This window comes from Streptopelia decaocto (assembly GCF_964273445.1).
Source record: "Streptopelia decaocto genome assembly, chromosome: 8".
Taxonomy (NCBI): domain Eukaryota; kingdom Metazoa; phylum Chordata; class Aves; order Columbiformes; family Columbidae; genus Streptopelia; species Streptopelia decaocto.
Window position 1 is genome coordinate 12,494,094 of NC_138662.1, and position 20,508 is coordinate 12,514,601.

General features: G+C 43.1%; 1 protein-coding gene across 12 annotated transcripts in view; it reads left to right on the forward strand.

The window, feature by feature from the left end:
* FOXP1 (forkhead box P1) overlaps positions 1-20,508 on the forward strand; it is a 383,067-nt gene that overhangs the window by 345,985 nt on the left and 16,574 nt on the right. For 11 of the 12 annotated variants that reach the window (XM_082060432.1, XM_082060427.1, XM_082060428.1 and 8 more), the window contains 6 exons: positions 1-81; positions 6,015-6,098; positions 14,685-14,886; positions 14,993-15,072; positions 15,717-15,818; positions 20,371-20,492. The exon at positions 1-81 is cut by the window's left edge and continues 7 nt beyond it. In XM_082060432.1, the coding sequence (XP_081916558.1) occupies positions 1-81; positions 6,015-6,098; positions 14,685-14,886; positions 14,993-15,072; positions 15,717-15,818; positions 20,371-20,492 (671 nt within the window). The remainder of the gene's footprint in view (positions 82-6,014; positions 6,099-14,684; positions 14,887-14,992; positions 15,073-15,716; positions 15,819-20,370; positions 20,493-20,508) is intronic. The other variant, XM_082060438.1, reaches the window with a different exon arrangement.

The following is a 20,508-nucleotide window of genomic DNA, read 5'->3' on the forward strand; positions in this document are numbered from 1 at the left end:
AACAGTGAGCATGCGCTGGATGATAGAAGTACAGCCCAATGTAGAGTACAAATGCAGGTTGTACAGCAGTTAGAGCTACAGGTAAAATAAAATTTATTTTAATATTACCTCAGTATTAATCAAATCCCATTCTCAACAGCAATAAAAAATGAGGTCTGCTTTCCCCCCTATGATTGAAAACCAGCTTTCAAAACCTTCTTGTAGTAGTTTTAAAAACCGTCAAAAGAAACTGCAGCTTCATTTCCTCTTTTCTAAACCGTATCTTGAAAAGAAATAGGAAACTTAAACAGGCTGACTGATTGGAAATCCATCAGTATGTGTCTAATGCTTTTTGTATTCACCCGGGGGGCGGAGGGGGGCAAGCGGAATATGGTCCCCTTCATTTAGAGCTGTTGATACACGGGGGAAATGGTTGATGTTTATTTCAAAACGCTGCATGACCTGGCTTATTTGGTGGTCTCTCATATACTAACACTTTCCATGTATTATTATTATTATTACTATTATTTTTTGCCATTTGTAGTAAATGAGTTTTTTTAAAAGTGCCGAAAGGGGGTAAATTGGAATATATTGAATGTGATGCAAAGGTATGACCTGTTTGTGTATCTGCCTTTCCAAATGCTTTTGAGTCCTTTCTGTCTTCTGCACCTCGCTGCTCTGGCTGGGCGGCTTTGACAGTGTGTCTGTGTGTAGGCAAGAGGTTAGCAAAGGGGAAATTAAAACAATGTTGTACATTATATAGTTACCAGCTATTGAAAAACCTATTTTGTATGCAAGACAGCAGGGTAGAGATATATGGAAAGCCTTGGGCTAAGTACAGAAGATAATTACATTTGGAATTTTACTGAGTTAAGTCATTTATAGCTTCAAATAGTTGGAGAGAAAAATCAGCAAAAACACACTTAAACTTCTTGTTGTTACTTTTCCAGATAAGAAGATAAAAGGCATTTTTTTAAATGCTTATCTTACAAATTACTCTTTTTCTTTCATAGATATTTCCTAAATTTTACTTTCAGGAACACGCTGGTCGTGACACTCTTTCACTATTAGCTGAAGCAATATAAACTGATTTTATACAAGTTTTATACAAATCAAACTACCAGCCATAAAATATCAGTGTCTTGCAGAAAATGTTATAAGAAGTGGTCTGTTATTTTAACAAGTTTCTGGGGAAAAAGAAGAAAAAAAAATCTGCAGTCTTCCTGGTAAACTGAGATATGAGATAATCTCTTACCAAGATGCAGTAATATTCAGGCTGAAGGTAAATCTAGATTTCTCCAGTTACAGTCGGCTTGAAAAAAAGCATTAATCCTTCTCTCCTGCAGTCACTGGGACTGGCTGTGCCTGTAACTATGGGAGGATGCCCTGTCTTAACAGTTGGACAGGACAGAGATGATACTTGGTCACCACCTCTCCATAAGCCCTTTGACAATATTTTTTAAAGATTTATCATCAGCGCATTCTACTAATTGTCATAAGTGACTAAGGGTTGCAGCTTCACACCCATTTAGCGCCGGAGGATTCCACTTATCATTGCATGGAAAGGCAATGTAAGGTCCCGAGGACAAGAACATCATTTTGAAGTGGTGTGAGGGCCAAAAAGTTCTGCATTTGTTTTTAACAATAATACTAGCATGGTAGATAGGATGAGTTGGAGGCTGAGTTTAGACAGGGATGTTGATAACAGAGTGAGAGCATCTGTGCGTTGGCCAGCACGGACAGGTGGAGGAGGAGGGTGTCCTGCTTCTGAAGTGGACCTGTAACTCCCTTCTTCTTCCTCTCCTTTCAGCCTATGTACCAAACAAACCTGCCGAAATATGTGCAAGAATTTGTCCTCCGTGGCCTAGTTTGTCTGACTGTGACCTGGCTTTGCAAAGAACCATAATAAACCAAATGCCTGGCCCAGTAGCAGGGTTTTCAGTGGTGGGGTCTGCAGGTGCCCAGCATGTCGTAGCAAGAGCAGTTGGACCAAGACTTTTGACCTGATGCTCCCGCAATGGAGCAGTTACCAACAGTGGCAAAAACAAACCCTGTGGCCAACTCTGAGTTGTGTGAGATAGACAGGAGAGGGACTCAGAGTCTTTCCTCCTTACCCACAGTGCTCAGCACTGACAAGAAGCTTTCCCTTCCAATGGAGCTGTGAAGTATTACATGCTGCTCAGGGTCCTGCACCATGGCAAGATCTAAATGCTGCACCATTTCATGCATGTACAGCCCCATCAAGACAGGGGTAGAGTTTAACAAATTATTTCCATTTAGGGGCTGCATTTCAGGTTTTGAGTGTGATGGACCCAAATGCAAGCCTTTCTTTTTTAATTTATTCTCTTATTTATTTTATGCACGGAAGTTATGTCAGAATTGCAGACAGAGAAAAGTGTTAAGTCTTTTGAAGAAAGTAAATTTTAAATGAACTTTTTGAAAAAAACAGGTTAAGATCTGTTTTGTGTTTGATTGCAAATGCCCCTTTGCAGAAGTATCTCGAAACTTTGGTCTCAGCATTTCCATCACAAACATACTTAAGGTATCACAGACAAGGCAGAGATCTTCTCATATTTCACTTGGTTTAAACCATCTTGACATGATCATTTGTTGCCATTATAAATAGTGAGAATTGGGCTGCTGGGTAAAACACAAACACAGGAACGTATCCCTGTCCTTAGTTAGATCTTAGCTGGAACAGGACATCCATTTTGCAGCACCACCTTTGGGTGGAAAAACGTTTCAGGACAGCAACAAGGCTACGATAAGTTTAAAGAAGTATCTTCTAATGGGAGAACACAAAGACAGCTGGCCATTTTCAGTGTAGTAAAAACACTGCTTGGGCCTGTTTTCCTAAAGCATCCATTGATGCTCTTGAAAAGTGGATCCTAAACCCTTCAAGTACACAGCCTAACTAGGCACATAACGGGAGGGAAGAGGTTGCATCTTGGTTGTCTCTTTCATTGCCCGTGACTGGCTTCCTTCTCCTTTGTCCTTGGTCCGTCCAAAATCCTGCCGTTGAGGTGATCTCCCTTTCCTGTTGATGTGGCCATGTTGCTCCTGTTGAACGCCCTCACTGCATTTCCATTCTCACATTGCTGCTCCTTGCCCTTATTTTCTGTCTGTTTTTCCTCCTGTGCCATTTCTACACCATCTCTGCCTAATGCCTTGTGTCTCGCTCCTTGGTCACCAGGCTCTCGTGCTGCCCCATCACCTGCACTTTCTTTGCCTTCTCTTTCCTGCCTTTCCTACCTGTGTAGTTTTAGGATTCAAACTCTCCGAGGCAAGACATGTGTCTTGGTGTCCAAGTTTGCAAAGCACATATCTCGCTCTGGATGTGTTCTCTGTTGAACCACAGTTAGGCACCTACATCGTGGTCATACCCCACCAAAGAGAGGGAAACCTCACAAAATCAGGCTTACCATGGAGAGCTGAGTGGACATCTGAAGACTCCCACCAAATGGCTATAGGAAAAAAGAATGAGACTTTAGATGGGACTGTGTTATAGTCCTCAGACCCCTTTTACGGGGCAGGCCCTCTCATACGCAGCAGAACAGTCCTTGCCCATGAAATCAGTACGTCGTGAACATTTTCCAGCACATCTGCTAATAATCCCAATCTCTGGACCATCTGCACTCCAGTGAGTGCCACCAGTGAGAATTTGCTCCCGTTGGTGGCCAAGCAAGCCCTCATAGCTTTTTTTGTGTGACCCCACTGACCAGAGGGGCTACTAGTGACATTCTAGTTTTATATCACTACTGCTTCCTGACCTAAGGGAAAAACAGTTTAAAGAAATTCTTCAGATTTTTTTACTTCTTTTCACTGCTTTGAAACTGAGAGACCTCTATTTTTCATAATTTAAACTCCTGCCTAACTGGGTGAGTGTTTGAATTCCTAGACTATGACAAAATGCTAGCGTGTGTCTGCCTGAAATGTCGAGAGGATCTTTAATAACCTCCATCCCCCAAGAAACGGCGTTAAAAGCATTGCTAAGATGATGAGTGAAAACACCACAAACAAGGACCCCGGCCGTTCGGAGGGAGGTGCTCAGCTCCGTTTCGCCGAGGGGGCCCGGAGGAAGCGCTGCAGGGCGTGCCCCGCGCTGCCCGGCTGCCTTTCCCTCCTGCTGCCGTGCCGGTGCGGGCAGGAAGCTTTCAGGTGCCTGCCTTTTATTTATTTTGGCTACAAGATGTTGTTCTTCTGCAGTAGCCCGCAGACCAAAATTTAATGCGCAGATGACCCCGCCAAGCAGCCTGTGTGCCCAGCGACCGCTACGAATGAGAGATTGCACAACAGAGCTGCGCTGAGAATACAACTATTTCTCAGTTTTAATTTGTTTTGTGTGAAGCACGGCAGCTGAGGGGTGAGACCTCGCCTTTCTCTGAAGAGGTCCTCAGAGGACTCTCAGAGGGAGAAGTTTCTGCTGCTGCGCTACGATAAGAGCCCGTTGCTGCCCTTCGGCTCTTCTGTGAAGTCCAGCGCAGATCTGGCGGTGAGATTACAGATCTGCTGGAGGTGTCAGCTTTTCTCTCTTGCCATTGAGAGTTTTGACCAAGAAAAGAGCAGCTGTTTGAAAAACCCACAGATTTCGCTTTTGCGCTTTCAGAGCACACAGTGGTGACAACATTTTTTCCTTTATTTAATTCCTGTTTTGGAAACCCACGTGCCAAGTTTTATCCCATCACGACGCCTTTCTGGCACGGTCAGAAAACCCTCGTCTTGCGAAGAGGGAGACAACCTTGACTGTAAGGTTATGAATGGGGATTTATGACCAAGTCTCCTTTTATATACGCTTAGCCCAACTTTACTGTTACAAACAGATGATGGTGATAAGGTGGGCAGGTTGTTTAAAGTTTTGCTGGAATGTGAGCACAGTTCTCCTCTTGGCACCAGGAATCTGGCTTGTCGAAAGCAAAAAATCAGCTCTGCAGAAATTGTCGTTTGTAAGAATCTGATCCAAGTCCTGCTGGAAACAGGAGCCTTTATGTTGGGCCTGTAGGTTAATAACACCCCTTTTTCATTAGCATTGTTTCTTAATATCTTTCCACTCGTGGTTTTTTTTTTTCGAAGACCAGCTGGAAAAAGTCCTATTCGCACATACAAAGTATTTCTTGTTTCCAAAAATAATGAGATTTAGTGTCTGGCCAGTGCATTCTAAACGCATTGGGAAGCTGTCCTGGCCAGGGATGTGTACGGTGTGATCCCGAGACACCAGCTCTGGCCTCGTGCAGATTTCAACCAAAAAATGCAAGAGACACCGAGAGCACGAGCTTTGCCGCAACCCTTGGGCACGATGTGACCGATGAGCCAGGCCGAAAGCTTTGGTCCTGTGGCATTGCATGCCCCAAGATCGGTGCTGTGGGGCGATTCCTGACGCTGTTAGGCTTTCCCACCCTGCTGCCCTCAGGTGTGTGCCGAAGGGATGCTGGCAGCTCGCTCTGCTGCTCCTGCCCCATGCTCAGGGTGTCCGTGTTGGGGTTCCCAGGCTGGCCGCTGAGGGGCTGTGCCACCTTCTCGAGTAAAAGCAGGGTGTTTTCTAGAGGCCTGCCCCGCCGAGGTGCCTCGTGTGGTTTAACCGGTGCTGTCTCTGCGCTCGCTGCACGTGCCGCAAAACCTCTACGTGATGTAAAAGCCACGGTCCATTTGTGCCACTTGTTTTCTTCTCTGAAAGGAGGCAAACACATCCCAGAGCCACTGCTTCGCTTGCTTTCTGTTGCACCTCCTGAGCTGGAGTGGGGCTGGTTAATAAACATGATTCACTGTTGTCTTTTAGCTGTCAGGGCTAGAGTGAAGCTCTTGGTGCCGGCAGGTCTAGCTCTTCTCACTGGAGGGCTAATGCATTTTGCTTTGGGAAATAGTGACACCCAGCACCACGCGCTAGCTTTACCTCACAAATAGACCATATACAATTTCCAAACTACTCAGCAATAAAACTCTTCTGTCTCATGCCTCAGTGCCAACTGTTTAATTAGAAATAAGCAGAGGCTGGGTTTTATTTGTGCAAGTAACACAGGATTTCTTTTTCTCCCTTTCAGCTTGCAAAAGACAAAGAACGCCTGCAAGCCATGATGACACACCTGCATGTGAAATCAACCGAACCAAAAGCCGCCCCTCAGCCCGTAAGTACCGAACTGTGTTGAAAGCAAACAAAACCTCACGACAAACCTCTCTCTCCTGTTCCCCGTTGGAACGTGTGATGTGAAGCTGACTGGTCACAGTGAGGAGATGCAAGGTGGAGCTTTGCAGGAGGCACCACCATGGGCACCCAGGCTTGGTTGTCCCACTCTCTTCACGGGGTCTGAAAGAAGTTCTGCTGGTGCCCTGGGCCTTTTTCTGGCCTCATGTACTAGTCTGTAAGTCACTGTGCATCACCCTGACTTGCATGAAATCTGAGGAAGTGTTAGGAAGGAGATGTAATTAAATTATATTTAGTATATTTATTTTGCTTTCTCCCTGTCTGACAGACATTTACAGTAGAAGAGATTGTAGCTGCACGTGTTGATGATAATCACGGTTACCAGTATCGGATTTTACACTGTTGAAACTGAGAAGGGAAACCTTCTCACCACCTCAGCTTGCCCTTTAAAAAAAGGGGGTGCAGGGGAAACAAGTGGTTTTGCAGCCCAAGGCAAGTCCTGGGTACCCCCAAGCCCAGGCAAATCCACGGTCTCATCCTCTGACCAAAATGACTCTTCTTCAACTGTTGTTCTCTCGCAACCTCTTAACTCTGAAAATGCTCCTCAGAGCTTCCAATGATTATTCAAAATGGAGAGAGTGCTTTGCTTCTTGATTTTAAGATTTGTAAGATTTAAAGGTACACTGGCTTTATTTGATTTTGCTTTGAGTCATTGTGTGAAAATTAATTGAGCGTTGACAATCTATAGTTAGTACTAGCAATTTTAATCAATATGCAATGATGCAGCATAATGACAAAGTATTGGTTTATCTGTTTTGACTGATTTTTTTTCTATAAATAAAGCAAACACACCCCCATATATGTGTGATTTATGGTGATAGAAATAAAAAGGAGTCAGACTATTAACCCAGCAAATATGGTGGCCTGCCAAGATGCAGTTGGTAGACAAAATTAATGTCTGAAACAGAACACATTACAGAGATAGAGAACATAAAATCATTAAACACTTCGCGCACCCATTTTTGCTAGAAAAGGATTTCTCAGTTTCCATGTAGTTGGAAATAAATGGCTGCAGAAGTGCATAGGGAGGCTACTAGACAGAAAATTGCAGGTTATTCTGGAGAAGATGTCAAAGTCAACGGGACATTGCGTTGCGTTCTAGGAGAGAGTTGACTAGTAGGTATAAACCCTTCCGTTTAAGCCATTGAGTTGCCGAGAATCACTTGATCCAGTGGATACCAGCCCTCTAGAGTAGAAACTACTTACGGTGTCTATAAAAATAGCATTCTTCCAGTTCCTCGCATCCATCTCAGCCTGAATGCAAATGCTTCAGCGCATTGTTGGCAAAGTATGTAGACCCAACAGAATGGGGAGGAGGTTTGGTTTCTATAGCTCTTACTGGATTAAAAATTAAAACAGCGGAATAATCTGGGAGTCTCAAAGCACTCTGCCTTGAGGCCTTTCATAACAGCGGTGCCCCTCAGGAGGAAGGATTAAAAACTAAAGGGAGGAAATCATAAGAAGACGAGCAGCGTTTGGCAAGGCAGCTCGTGATCGATGCTCAGCCGCGGAGGGCAGGGAGATTTCATGGGTTTTGTAGGCTACGGAGATGCCAGGCGGTGTCACCATGAAGATTAGTGTTAACAGCTAATAAACAGGGAAAAGCAGTGGGGAAAAAAAAAAAAAAGGAAAAAAGAAGTGAACACAGGGGGAAAAGGGCTGTCTTGATTAGTATTAAAAATGTTTTACATTCTGGAAAATTATAGCTTTGTTGGGGACCTCCTACTAAATTTATTTTTAACTGCTCTATTGAAAATTCTGTACCACTAGTCAACATTATCTCTCAGTTGCTCAGCACAGTGTTTCTTTATTAAAAGAAATAGGCATGAATATTTTTGACTGAAAAATTAATAGCTTTTGAATTCATACACAGCAGGTTTTCTTTTGCAAAGAAGTCCAATATCGCTGCACAGCACTTCTATAACCATTTATTTAGAGTCCAAGTCAAACCTTTGACAGCTAGAGCAGTGTTACAAGCCAACATAAAGAACTCCAAGATGTAAACCAACAATAGGCAGTCTGTGTGAGGTTTGCCATTGTCAAATACATAGATTGTTTGGATTAGTTTATGTAAATGTACTGTTGTATTACCCTTTGGAAAAAAAAAAGATCACATTTGTGTATGAAAAGTGGTTTCGTTCACAGGCAGCATTATAAATTCCTTATCCTTTAACTTACATGTTAGAAGTAAAAATTGGTGCCTGACAGGCCTATATTGTGTGGCACTCTGTTGTTGGATTGAAACGGCCTTCTTTTCATTTATTGAAATATAGAAAAATTTATTATAGATACCATCTGATAAATCAGAAATTATTAAAATATGTATAGGTGAAGCATTTGAAAATTAATTATAAAATGTAGAAGTATAGTGTTTTGCATAAATTGTGCTTTCCTGGTGAAAAAAATAGACAGGCACTGCATAGACTGTGCTAGACCCTCGTCCTTTTAACTCAGTGGGATAGGGCTTTGGTAAAAAGATCTGATGACCATTATTGCAGTGCAAAGTATTCTTTACATCCAGTAATTAATTTTTTTTCCCAACATAACTAATGCAAGGTGTATGTTAGAATTAATATATTAGAGTACACTGGTGATTTTAAAGGAAAGAGCGGCTGTGAATCCAAACGTAGCAGTGAATTGGGACTTAGAATTAAAGCCTTTTTGTGACTGAGGAAATGTTTTTATTCTGCTTAAAGGCTCTCAGTGCTTGTTTTTAAACTATTTTGATGCTGGCAGGTAAGATGAGTGACTGAGCTGCTCACCACGTGTCTGTGTTAACCACGTGCCATTTGTGATCCACACTGACCACTGGTGCCATCTTTGCTTTTTGGGCTTCAGGCAGCAGCTGAGTGGGTGGTTTTGAAGCGGTTGGACCATGACCAGGCTCTTGGTGGTTGTGCATTGCTTCAAAACTCACCCAGCTTCGGGGAGGGGTTGCTTCTCCAGTCTGTCCGTGTCCATCCATCACATCCCCACCTTTGGGTGGCTTTAGCATCTTGCAGTAATTTTGACCTTAGGAAGGGCAGCACCATGGCCTGTACACTTCACCACACCAGTCCACCAAGACATCTATTCCATAAAGTTCTTTAGTCCTATTGAAGCCAATGAGATTTCAGCACATTATTGTGTACTGTAAGGGTAGGTGGCCCAAATCGCGAGCAGACAGGTGTGTTTGTGGGGAGGTCACTGTTGGTGTCCGGTGCCCTGCAAAGAGCAGCTGTTCTGTGGTTTCTGGGGAGCTGCTGGGGAGCCAGGAGGGTGGCTGGGGAGGGAGAGCACATCAGGAGCTGGGGCGGTGCTCAGTGCCACCTTTAGAAGTGTCCAGCTTTACAATTAAAATGCCCGGCAACGCAACACTTGAAAAGAAAATGGAAGTATCTCCCAACTCAACACTTGGAGCATGCAGAGCTGTTCCTGTTGCTGCTGCATGGGTTGTTTTGGTGAGACTGAAGGGCCTGAATGCAGTGAGAACAAAGCTGTCTGTGAAGGAATATGCTGCGACGTATTTTTGTAAGGTGATTTTTTTCTAAGATTTAAACAAAACAAAAAAAAAAACAACAGAAAAAAACTCCCAACACAAAACCCAGAACAAGAGTTTCTCAAAAATTATCATTCTGGTTTTGTTATTAAGATACGTTCCCCTTCATGCTATGTTTATTGGTGTTAGCGATCAGTATAATAGGTTGAAATGGAAATTTGCTTTTTTGAGGTGATTAACTTCTGTCAAAGTTCATAGGAAGGGAAGGAAAAAGGAAGGGCATCAACCAACAAGTAATTCTGCACACTAGGTGTTATAACCATCTTTTTAAAATAGACAGAAAAGTTTTAAAGAAACTTTTGGCACTTTAAATAAAATGCACCGTTAAATATCCCTTCTTTAACATATTTTTTTACCCTAACCATAGCAGTTACAATTGTTTTGAAATACTGTTTTTAGCAACTGTAATAACAAAGCATTAAAAAAAATAGTCTTTTAACTGTTGAGGTAATGACTGAGCATTTTAGCTGCTGTAGCTGTACTTTATAGTTTGAAAAAATAACTATACGCAGCAATAAAGAGAGATTCTCAAGCACAACAAAAGCTGTTTTTATATACTGGTTTTCATTAAGTCTCACTCCTCAGCTTTGGTTTCCTTAGTATTCCTGCCAATAACAACACCTGCTAAGTGATTGCTGCCTGCCAGGCTCTGCATCTAATGCACTAATGTGTCCAGGATGAAATGGGAGAGGAAGACACAGCGTTTAACAGAGTTTTAGGTCCAGCGTTCACTTTCTGTCCCACTCTCGGTGTCAAGGGAAGGAGTCACTGCTCCGGAGTGTTCCAGCCCCCAGAACTCACTGCGGATAAATCCTCAGCCCTAGTTGGGATCAGAGCAGCAGCATCCAGTGCAGAGCATCCCTACCCTGCATCAGTGGGTATGGCCCCACCGTGACACTTAGAAATATATGGCTTTTTTTCTTCTAAAAGAGTTTTGCGGGCTTTTTTATGTGCAGCCACTATTGTCATGTAAAATGTTTACATAAAAAGAAATCGGACTGAGCCCTAATGGGAGAACCACTTACTAGAAATCTGTTTTACGGGGTGAAGGAGAAGGTTACCTCTGCCTTGTTTAGATCTAAAGAAAAAAAAAGAAAGTGACTCAGTCTTCACCTCTAGTAGGAAGACATGACTATTTCTTGAAAGGGAAGGTTAATAATAAAATCCTAAGCAGGATATTGAACACTGAAACAACTATGGCATTTATGATTCAATTAAAATAGTATGAGGAACTGTTCTCAAAAAAACAAAACTGAGCAAAGCACCCAGCGTGGTTCAGTGATTGATTTTGTGGATTTTTAGGACCTAAAACTTGTGGGGTTTGGTATTTTTTTCTCCTGTGTTTTGTTTTGGCTTTTTTGGTTGGTTGTGGGTTTTTTTTCTTTTTTTTTCTTTTTTTTCTTTTTTTTTTTTTTTTAAGGCTGGAGGAAATCCTCCCTCCCCCAACCCCAGTACAGACATCACAAAACCATTTAACTCTTTGGTGCAAGGGCTGTACTGTGCCGCATGCGTGGGGAGCGCCCCGTGTTGTGCCTCATTGCAGCGCAAGAGTTCTTGCTCATTAAAGTGCAAACCCTGTAACTGAGGCTCCCTCCCCTCTGACAGCGACCATACCTCATCCAAAAAAATTACTGTATGTGGGAAATGGGCTGTGTACTAAATACCAGCGCGAACAACTTTTCTAATCATAGTAACTTGTTTTTTAAATAGAAAATGCAAACAGAGAGAAATGGTGTTGAGTTTCCATCAGGAAAAGAAACCCTCCCAGCCCAGTCCTTTCCTGATCTCTGCCCTGCACAGTCATCCTTGGCCGCTTTCATGTTTCTAATTGACGCCAATATTAAGATTTAATAGTTTACCATTCAGATGAGTATTTCAAGATGGCAACAAAACCAACACCATTCATAATTTGTTATTCTGCTCTAATTCACAACCAATTTTTCAGCCTTTGCGTGGTAGATGCAACAAAGAAAGCAGCAGCAAAGGTCTGTGGAGGGAGCGCAGCCCTCTCCTCCCTCACCGTGCCTTGTGCTTTGGTACCAGCACCGGCAGGGATCACACCCGGCCTGGGAGAGGAGAGTGTCATCAAATAAAACACGGAAAAAGGAAAAACTTTGCTCACGATTGACAAGGTCGTGTTTCATTAACTTGTTGGTTCAGGCTCACAAATGGTCGTCGGAGGTGAAACGCAGCAGACTCGCTGCGTTCCAGCTTTTTGTTCTCTCTTTCCTCACAGACTGCAGTCATGTTTAATTTGGAAACTGGGCTCCTTTGGCAAATTAGCAATTAGAACAATTTTGTGGGAATATGTATATGTGTCATTAGTTTTCCTGCAAATTAATAGCGAGAGCAGAGGTCAGGCAGAAATTTTCCACTTGACTGCAGCTCCTCTGTTGAGATTTGGCACTTTGTTTTGGAACGGCCACAGCTGCTCAAAGCCACAGTCTTCCTTTAGGAACTGTCTTTTAATTAGTTTACCTCATAGCCATTATTACAAATATTACTGCCTCCCCTCCTTGAAATAAAATTACTGTTTCTACAAAATATTCCGGTGACATCTTGCACCACTGCACATTGATGGTAGGGTCACTCGGATGCAGCGTTTAATCATTAGATCACCTCCATAAGCATCTCCTAATTAGAGTCCTTACAATACAATTTTATCTGGTAATTAGCTGAGATTGGCTGCTTCCTCTGTAGCTTATTAGTGGCAGCCCAGCAGTGGGTGTGAATCACAGTGTCATTTGTCAAGCCTGTTAAAGCCCCCCCCCTTTGCTCGTCCTCTTCTGTGTTTATTCCTAGTTGCTACCTACGCTGAAAAGCCTAAAGAAATTTAACTCGATTCAAATTCTTTAAGCAGGGAACGCTGACCTTTGTGGATCCTTTCTCGCAGTTCCCTAGTAGAAACAGATTAAATGTTAAGTTTCTACACACTGAAAAAGGAAGGGGACTCTTTTGAAATGGAGTAGTTGGAGCCGTAATGATGAAGCACGAGCAGTGATCTTTCCAACAGGAGGGCCCGGCTGCCGAGCCTGCGCTGGAGACGGGCACTTAAAATTGATGCAGATTTGCTCGCAGTTACTGGACTGTTAAAATGTCCATTTAGAAACTGAGATAAAATACAGTAGATTTAATTTCATGGTGAGACCTGTCAGTTGTACTATTATTATTGCCACTGGTCCTTTTATCATATGTAATAGATGGATAACAGGGAGACGTTAGTATATACATGTCCCTAATCAGTGTCCTTAAATCACGCCAGTCGGCACAGGGACGGGGTGGCAGGGTTTGCATGGGCACGCTCACCCCCAGGCTGCAGCTCCCAGTTAACACCAGTGTGGGACTACCTGGGAAATCAATACCTGTATTTCCCCGCTTCTCACTATCTCTCGCTGGATCTGCACTGTCCAGCCTTGCCATGAGGTGTTAAATATTTCCCACTGCAAGACAAATTATCATTTGTAAGCACCTGCACAGCAGGATGGGTGTTTGCAGGTCTGCTCACCTCCTCCTTTCCTCGGAGCAGGGCTGGAGCTGCCGGTGCTCCGTCGGGAGGGAAAAGCAATCGCAATTTATCTATCACTCAGCTGTGCCCTTTCTGTGGGCAATGGGCTTTTTGTGCTGGTATCCCTTCTGTAATATCAGAACTCTTTTTTCCCCACTACCTTTGTTTTGGGTAAATCCTATTATTTTTATAAAGAAACGTTATTTGTGGCTATTAACTCATATGAGGGATGCTAATAGGAGTCTTATCTGCTTACTTTCACACAAGGAAAATTAATACAGTGCCTTATGGATAAACATGAGATATTTGGGGGCATAGCTGAGTAGTGCGTCTTGCCTTCATCTGAAAAGGTTCGATGTCCAGCAAAAAGGAATTTTAATCACGAACAAAAGTTGTAAAATTCTGGCCCTGTTAAATTCAGTAGGAATTTTGCTACTGTGACTTCAATGGGGTCAGGATTTCACCAGTATTATTCACAAAAACGCCTAAGGGAAGAAAATGTGGAAGTAGTCAAAGAGCCTTTTTCTCAGTCGTCTTTTCTGATGTTGTAGTTAAGAGATCGGATTGTTTGTTTAAAATAATTCAGCAGGAGTGACCTATTGAGACAGAGCATCGTCTTTCAAAGGGCATTGTAGGGCAAAAAGAAAGGGTCGGGGAGGAATGCGGGTACTGGTTATATAAATAGGGTTGTGTATCAAAAACACTTGAGTTGGAGCTGGGTTTGATACACAGTCCCAGAGGCAGTTGTGTTTTACAGCCTGCTGTGGCAAGCTGCCGTTTGTTCGGGACTGGGCCTTGCACAGGTAGCGCTGATGCCTTCCATCCTAGGAGAAGAAAAGAGTGGTGCCACTTCTGCCGGGCTGAATGCTCGCCGTATTTCATGCAGTGTGATTAATTAAATTATTCCAGTGTTAACCTACTCTGAGCTTGGCTTTTAAATGGATGAATGGAGGGGGGGGTGTGTGGAAAAAGCCCAAATGCTGAAGAGAGAGATTGCATTTCTCCCTAGTATGTCCCTAGGAAAATCTTGCTGGTTTTTTTGAGCCTGATGCCTTCAATGGAATATCCAAGAAGATTGATTAGAAGCCATGCGTAATGGTAGGATGGAAATAAGAGACACACGGGGTTTAGACTGTAAAACAATGGAACTAAAGTAAAATAATAAAATGATTGTGTACTGTGTGAGATCATATGTTAAGGTTTAGATAAAAATCCACAATTTGTAGTTCTGGCAGCAAGCTACGTTATTTTTTAATTATTATTATTCTATCTGGAACTGTATATATTTATTTCCGTTTACTGGCTCCTAATGGAGATGTTACAACAGCACTTTGTGCCGCAGCAAGCGCTTGGGCTGTGTTGTCTGCTTCCAACTGAGGGAGACCCCGTTATCGAGAATTTTCTGTGTAGCCCTTAATTAGCCAGAAACGCTGTTTGTAATGAAATCCTCGTCCTTCCCTCCGCAGCTGAATCTGGTATCGAGCGTCACGCTTTCCAAGACTGCATCCGAGGCGTCTCCGCAGAGCTTACCTCATACTCCCACCACCCCGACTGCGCCCATCACTCCCGTCACGCAGGGACCGTCGGTCATCACTACCACGAGCATGCACAACGTCGGACCCATCCGGAGGCGGTACTCGGATAAATACAACGTCCCCATTTCTTCAGGTAAAGGGGTTCTGTGGACGCAGCCCCCATGGTCGGGCGGCGTGCTGTTGGCCACAGCCCAGCAGTGGCAGGCTGGGATGATAACAGAGCAACTCCTCTTATTTAGCAGATATTGCCCAGAACCAAGAATTTTATAAGAACGCAGAAGTTAGACCACCATTCACGTATGCATCTTTAATTAGACAGGTAAGCTGAGCCAAACACACACATTTGGATTAGGAAAAAAAGTAAAAATCTTCTATATGTGCACACTCTGGATTAAATAGATTTTCAAACCTTTGGTATGTAAGCGTGCTCAAATGCTCAAACCTTGACTATAAGGGTTTTTAGAACTGCAATATATAACATAATTGCTTTTGATTAAGTATTACAATACGATGTGATTATTAGGAAATTCATTTCACACAACAGTGAAAATGAGCCTGTTTAAAGATGGCAAGTCAATTATCACAAGCTACAGTAATCTCTGATCCCTAGAATTAATCTGAGCTCTAAATAATTACTGAGCTTTAATCAGCTAGTGAAATGTTTTGCATTTCTCTTTGATTCTGCTTTATGAATGACTAATAAATTAATATTTCTGTAAGGAAACAGAAATAAAAACTCAAAACAATTAGATAATTCCATTTTGAATTTTGCCATTGAACTGTTAAATACAGCCATTAATCTTAGTTCCTATTGTGAAAACCCTCCTTTGGATTTTTTGCTCCAAATCTCTTCTTTCTCTCTTTCTTTCTTCCTTTCATTCGTTTTTGTATTTGGCAAAGTAAAACTGTGTGTTTTGTACTGGTGTGCTCATAACTGATCTTGCAATTGCTTTGCTTCACAAGGCCATCCTCGAATCTCCAGAAAAACAGCTAACACTAAATGAAATCTACAACTGGTTCACGCGAATGTTTGCTTACTTCAGACGCAACGCGGCGACATGGAAGGTAAGCTCAGCCCGCCGCTGCTGCTCGCCTTTGGGATCTGACATGTACGGAATAGACATTGCTGATGACATTACAAATTGTAACGACATGTGGACATGAAAATTCAGATCGGCAGTTTTGACACACGCTGGGTGCCTTATCTGCAGGAACAATTTGATATTTGGCAGAAAAATTCTTCTGCCGTTGAAAACCACTAATTGAATCCCCATTATTGGCTTTTATGTTCCGTGATTATGCCACGAGTTCCTCTGTGTGGTTGCTGCTAGCAGTGAAACTCAAGCCCTTCAGCTGGAACGTATTAGAGAAAAAAGAAGAGGTGAAGTTATTGTGTCAGTAGAAGATGTAGTGTTTGTCTTTAGTTATGCAGACTGTAATCACAACAACTTTTTTCCCTAGGATCTATAGATTTCTTTCCTCAATCAACTGGCTCTTAACTGCATACACAGATCTGTTATAAACTTCCTCTTTTTTTTTTTAATCACACAGCAGAAGCTTATTGAACATAATATGCAAGCAGCAAGCCCCACAATGAGCAATGTGTTTAACAGAAATAAACTTTTTATTTGACACTTCAATTTCCTAACATCACTATCTCAGACACTGTTAGATAAGAGGTCTGGAGAGTTAATTTTATTTTATATTTTGGGGGACACTTTTTCCCTTGTATGTATTTTTGTAATAACCACACTAGCTTCTGAAGCCGGTGCAATTACAAATGAATGAAGCAAATAATAGCATCTTATATTACTGTAAAAATGGCACCCCTGGTACTTTGAGCCTCTCTTAATCTAGACAACTCTGTTGCTCTTAAACAGCTTTAAGTGACCAGACAGGATGAATATGTCCCATACATGCTGTTTCATCAGCTCTTTCTGTTTCTCCTGTCTTAGCCTGCATTTTGGATTAATTCCTTCAGAGAATGGAGCTAAAAATGGTCCTAGGAGGTTAACTTGGATTTTAGTAGCATGTTTTGCTTTTAAGTCAGGTCCCTGTGCAGTTTTGTGTATTTTCAACCTTGGTCTTGAAGCTCTTAGGTTCAGCAAATCTCTGTGATTGCTGCTTGGATTCTTCATTGCAATTGGAAAACATGACCAGTGTTTCACTTTGCAGCTTCCTTACTATCCAGAAAGGAAATTAACTTTCTCTGATTTAAGATCCTTTTAGACCTGCCTGTCTTTTGCTGCTGAAGTGGTTCCAGTAGGACTTTTCAGCAGCTGCAGGTGTGGGTGCTAAAGTAAAAATCCTATTCAATTCCAGCAGCAAAGGGAAGTGAAGTGGAGGGAGGAGTGGAAGAAGGCAGTAGGCAGCCCTGGCTGGATCTCCTGCAAGGCTAGTTGTAGGAATGAGCTTTCCGCATCACGTAAAATCCGGCCCCAGAAACCACATGCACTTAGAGTGTGTTTCTGCAGAGGGGGAGGACAAAGGCTGAGCTGCAGACCCTCTGGCTCACAGAAGGGCAAGGTTTGTCCTGGAGAGACAGGTACCATTTGGAGACCCCCTCCTCAACACCTTGACCTTGTACAGGTGTTCGGGTCCTGCTTCACTTACCTGCGAATAAAAGCTTTCACCCCAAGTTCCACCAGGCACTAGGAGAATTGGCAATGGCTTGAGGTGATGCGGGTTTTCATGCTGAACGCTGCTCAGCTTTATGCCAGCCTTCGGGAACAGCAGGGATGAAAATGCAGCTCTGGATTGGCATGATGGGAAGCCCACGGGGCGCAGAGCAAGCACAAGGGGCTAATTGCAGAATCAGAATAATTTGAATATATATGTGCTGATTTGCTCTCACCTTCAGCTAATGCGTAGGGGGTGTTTGGGTCAGTGTTCCCCAAGTTTAGGCTCAGGCAAGCTTCCCCCAGCCCTCTTTCAAAAACACAGAAGAGTGCAGGAATAAAGACCTTAAAAAATGAACCTCTCTCCCAAAATGCAGTACAGCAGAGCCTGAGGAGTTATTAAAATAACAAACCCTTTCATTTACTACATTCAAGCATGCTCAGGGTAATTTTTCTGAAAAAGTGGCCTGCATACAAATATTTTTAACAAGGTAAATATATAATCTCACAATAATAGCTCCTAATTTTTCTGTTAAGCTGATTGCTGGGGGAGCACTGTGAACTGGTTCTGACAGGTCAGAGGCAATGTCTGTTTGCTTTTATTTTTTGGAGTAATTTGCTGGCACTGAGTCGCAGCCATGAGGCACAGGCTGCAGGTGTGGCTCTGAAACGCTGGGGTATTGTTCAAATAAAAGTGTTAGATAGTAAGTATCCAGAGGCAGGGGAAACAAAACAATTCTTTTTCTGCTATGAATTCCTTAAATAAGTGATCACATGGAAAACAGAAAGCGAGGACAACACTTCATGGACGTTTTGCAAATGCTCAACTTGTCTGTCTCAGTGTATTCAGCAAGAGCCCAATCCCAGCAATCAATTGCACACTGACTTCAAGAGAGCAAGAACAGACTGTAAAGTATTTCTCCGGCATTAAATTTATTTAAAGAAGAACACAAATATTTCTGCTCAGCCGTGTATTTAGAGACTGTTTACAAACTCTGAGGGCTCACTTCGCTGAACTTTGCTGTGTGTGTTTGATCAACTGCTGTATGAACTACAAGATCAGCTTTCACTGGGGGAAATAGCGTTATTATTCTTACATTTTGCTCCAGACTTGACAGCGTTCCCATTTTCACAGGAAACTGCCTGAGTTACCCAGATGTGGGCCGGCCGCCCTGTGTCGGGTTGCACTAGTGCAGCACCCACCAGCAGTTGCTGAGCTGGCTGATTTTAGCCTCTAAGGTGTGGGGCACTTGCATGTTTTTCCTCCACCTCAAAATCAGGGATTTTGCCAAAAATTTCAAAAGTAGTGAAATCTGGGAGAGGTGGGAGAAAAAAAAAAAAAAATCTTTAAAAATATAAGAGCAGAAGAAAGGGCAAAAAGAAGCAGCCCTGATGGACAGGTTGACTTTCTGCTAGAAAAGTATTCAAGGTTTGTTTTTCCACCAGTTCACAACCAGATCAGGGCGGAAAAGCCAAAGTGCCGAGATCGGACACCTACAGTCAGAGGAAACACATCTGTACTGGAGCATCTGCCAAGCAAAGGCAGTTGGAGCCCTGACTCTTCCCCTGTGCCGGGGACGGGAGTATGAGGACTGTGCTGGGATTGCGGAGCAATGGAAAAGTAGCAAAAGACTCTCAGCCTTCCCCTCTCAGGCACACACACCACTGCCTCTTAATTTACATGACAAATGCACTGTGCGTACCCTTTGTTTGCACAGTGATTTAGACATTCATGATTAGAGGTCCCTTTCACCATCCAGACCCAATGTTCATTAAAAAAAAAAAAGACGACGACGATGGAAGGAAAGAAAATTGTAGTCTCTTGGTTGCCTAGACCCAGGCCATGTGTTTGGCTGGCATTGTGCCTGCTAACGAGTCAACCAGATTGACTAAATCAATGGTGCCAGTGATGATGGATGGAGTTTGTTCGCCTGCATATTTTCAGCAAATGGCTTCTTCTGTTTTCCCTGTTTACCAAGCCCCTTTCAGCAGTGCTGGGGACAAGCTCTATGTAGAAATCTGAGTGGCTTTGTAGTAGGGCATTTGCTCAGAAAACTCACAGAACGGAAAAGGAGCATGGCGCTCCATTTGAGGAATAACGAGGCTCTCGGCACCGTTTCAGAGGGAGCAGGGACAGAAAAGCCAACAGCTTGCTGTGACATTATGTCTGGCTTCAGCAAAGGTCCGAGCACGTCAGAGGGCTTGGCCGGGCTCATCCTTCCCAGGCGCCGAGCTGCAGCAAGGACATCTGAGCACGGGATGCCATGAGCGCGGATCTCTCTGGGTGATGAGCTGTGGGGATATTATCACTTTGTTTCGGAGAGCCCTCCTCATATTTTCACTTGGCAGAGGCTCAGATCAGTCAGTACAGTAGTCTGCCAGAAATAGGAGCCAACTTCCATATAAGAGCAAGCCGCAGAGGCAAGAGCCGGTGCCGTGCCGGCTGGTGGGGTGCTGCCGACCCCCAGTCCGTGCCGTGGGTGTGGAAGGAGGTTCAGCACCTGATTCGCATTAGCCCAGCTGCGGGAAACTGCAGCAACACCAACTCCAGTGCCTCTCTGCTAAATTGAGCCGTCTGCACTTGTGCGAAGTCCTTTCTGTTCTTTCTAACTGCTTTCTCTTCCAGGAGAGGAGTTTCTCTTCGCAGAGCATATATATTTGTTTTGAAAATGTCTAAGCAATGTTCCTGTTGTGTTCTGTATGAAATGTGCTGTATTATACAACGTGCATGCTAAAAATGATGGCTGTTGTCATTCACACTGGGGATAATTGATGAGAATAACTTGAATTTTTAATCTTGGGTTTAAGCTTTCATATTTATTTTGTCTTTGCAAAATAATATGTAAAGAGCTGGGGAAAGGAAGAGGGTGTGGGGTGGGGAAGGGGCTTAACATTGCGAAATGAGGACTGTCAAGCTGACTGTGCTGCTGTTCTTAGACAATGACGAGCATTTTCTTATAGAAAGTTTTTGAATGTTTTCTCTTTTATACTTGCTGCAGAATGCAGTGCGTCATAATCTTAGTCTTCACAAGTGTTTTGTGCGAGTAGAAAACGTTAAAGGGGCAGTATGGACAGTGGATGAACTAGAGTTCCAAAAACGAAGGCCACAAAAGATCAGTGGGTATGTCCACCATGTT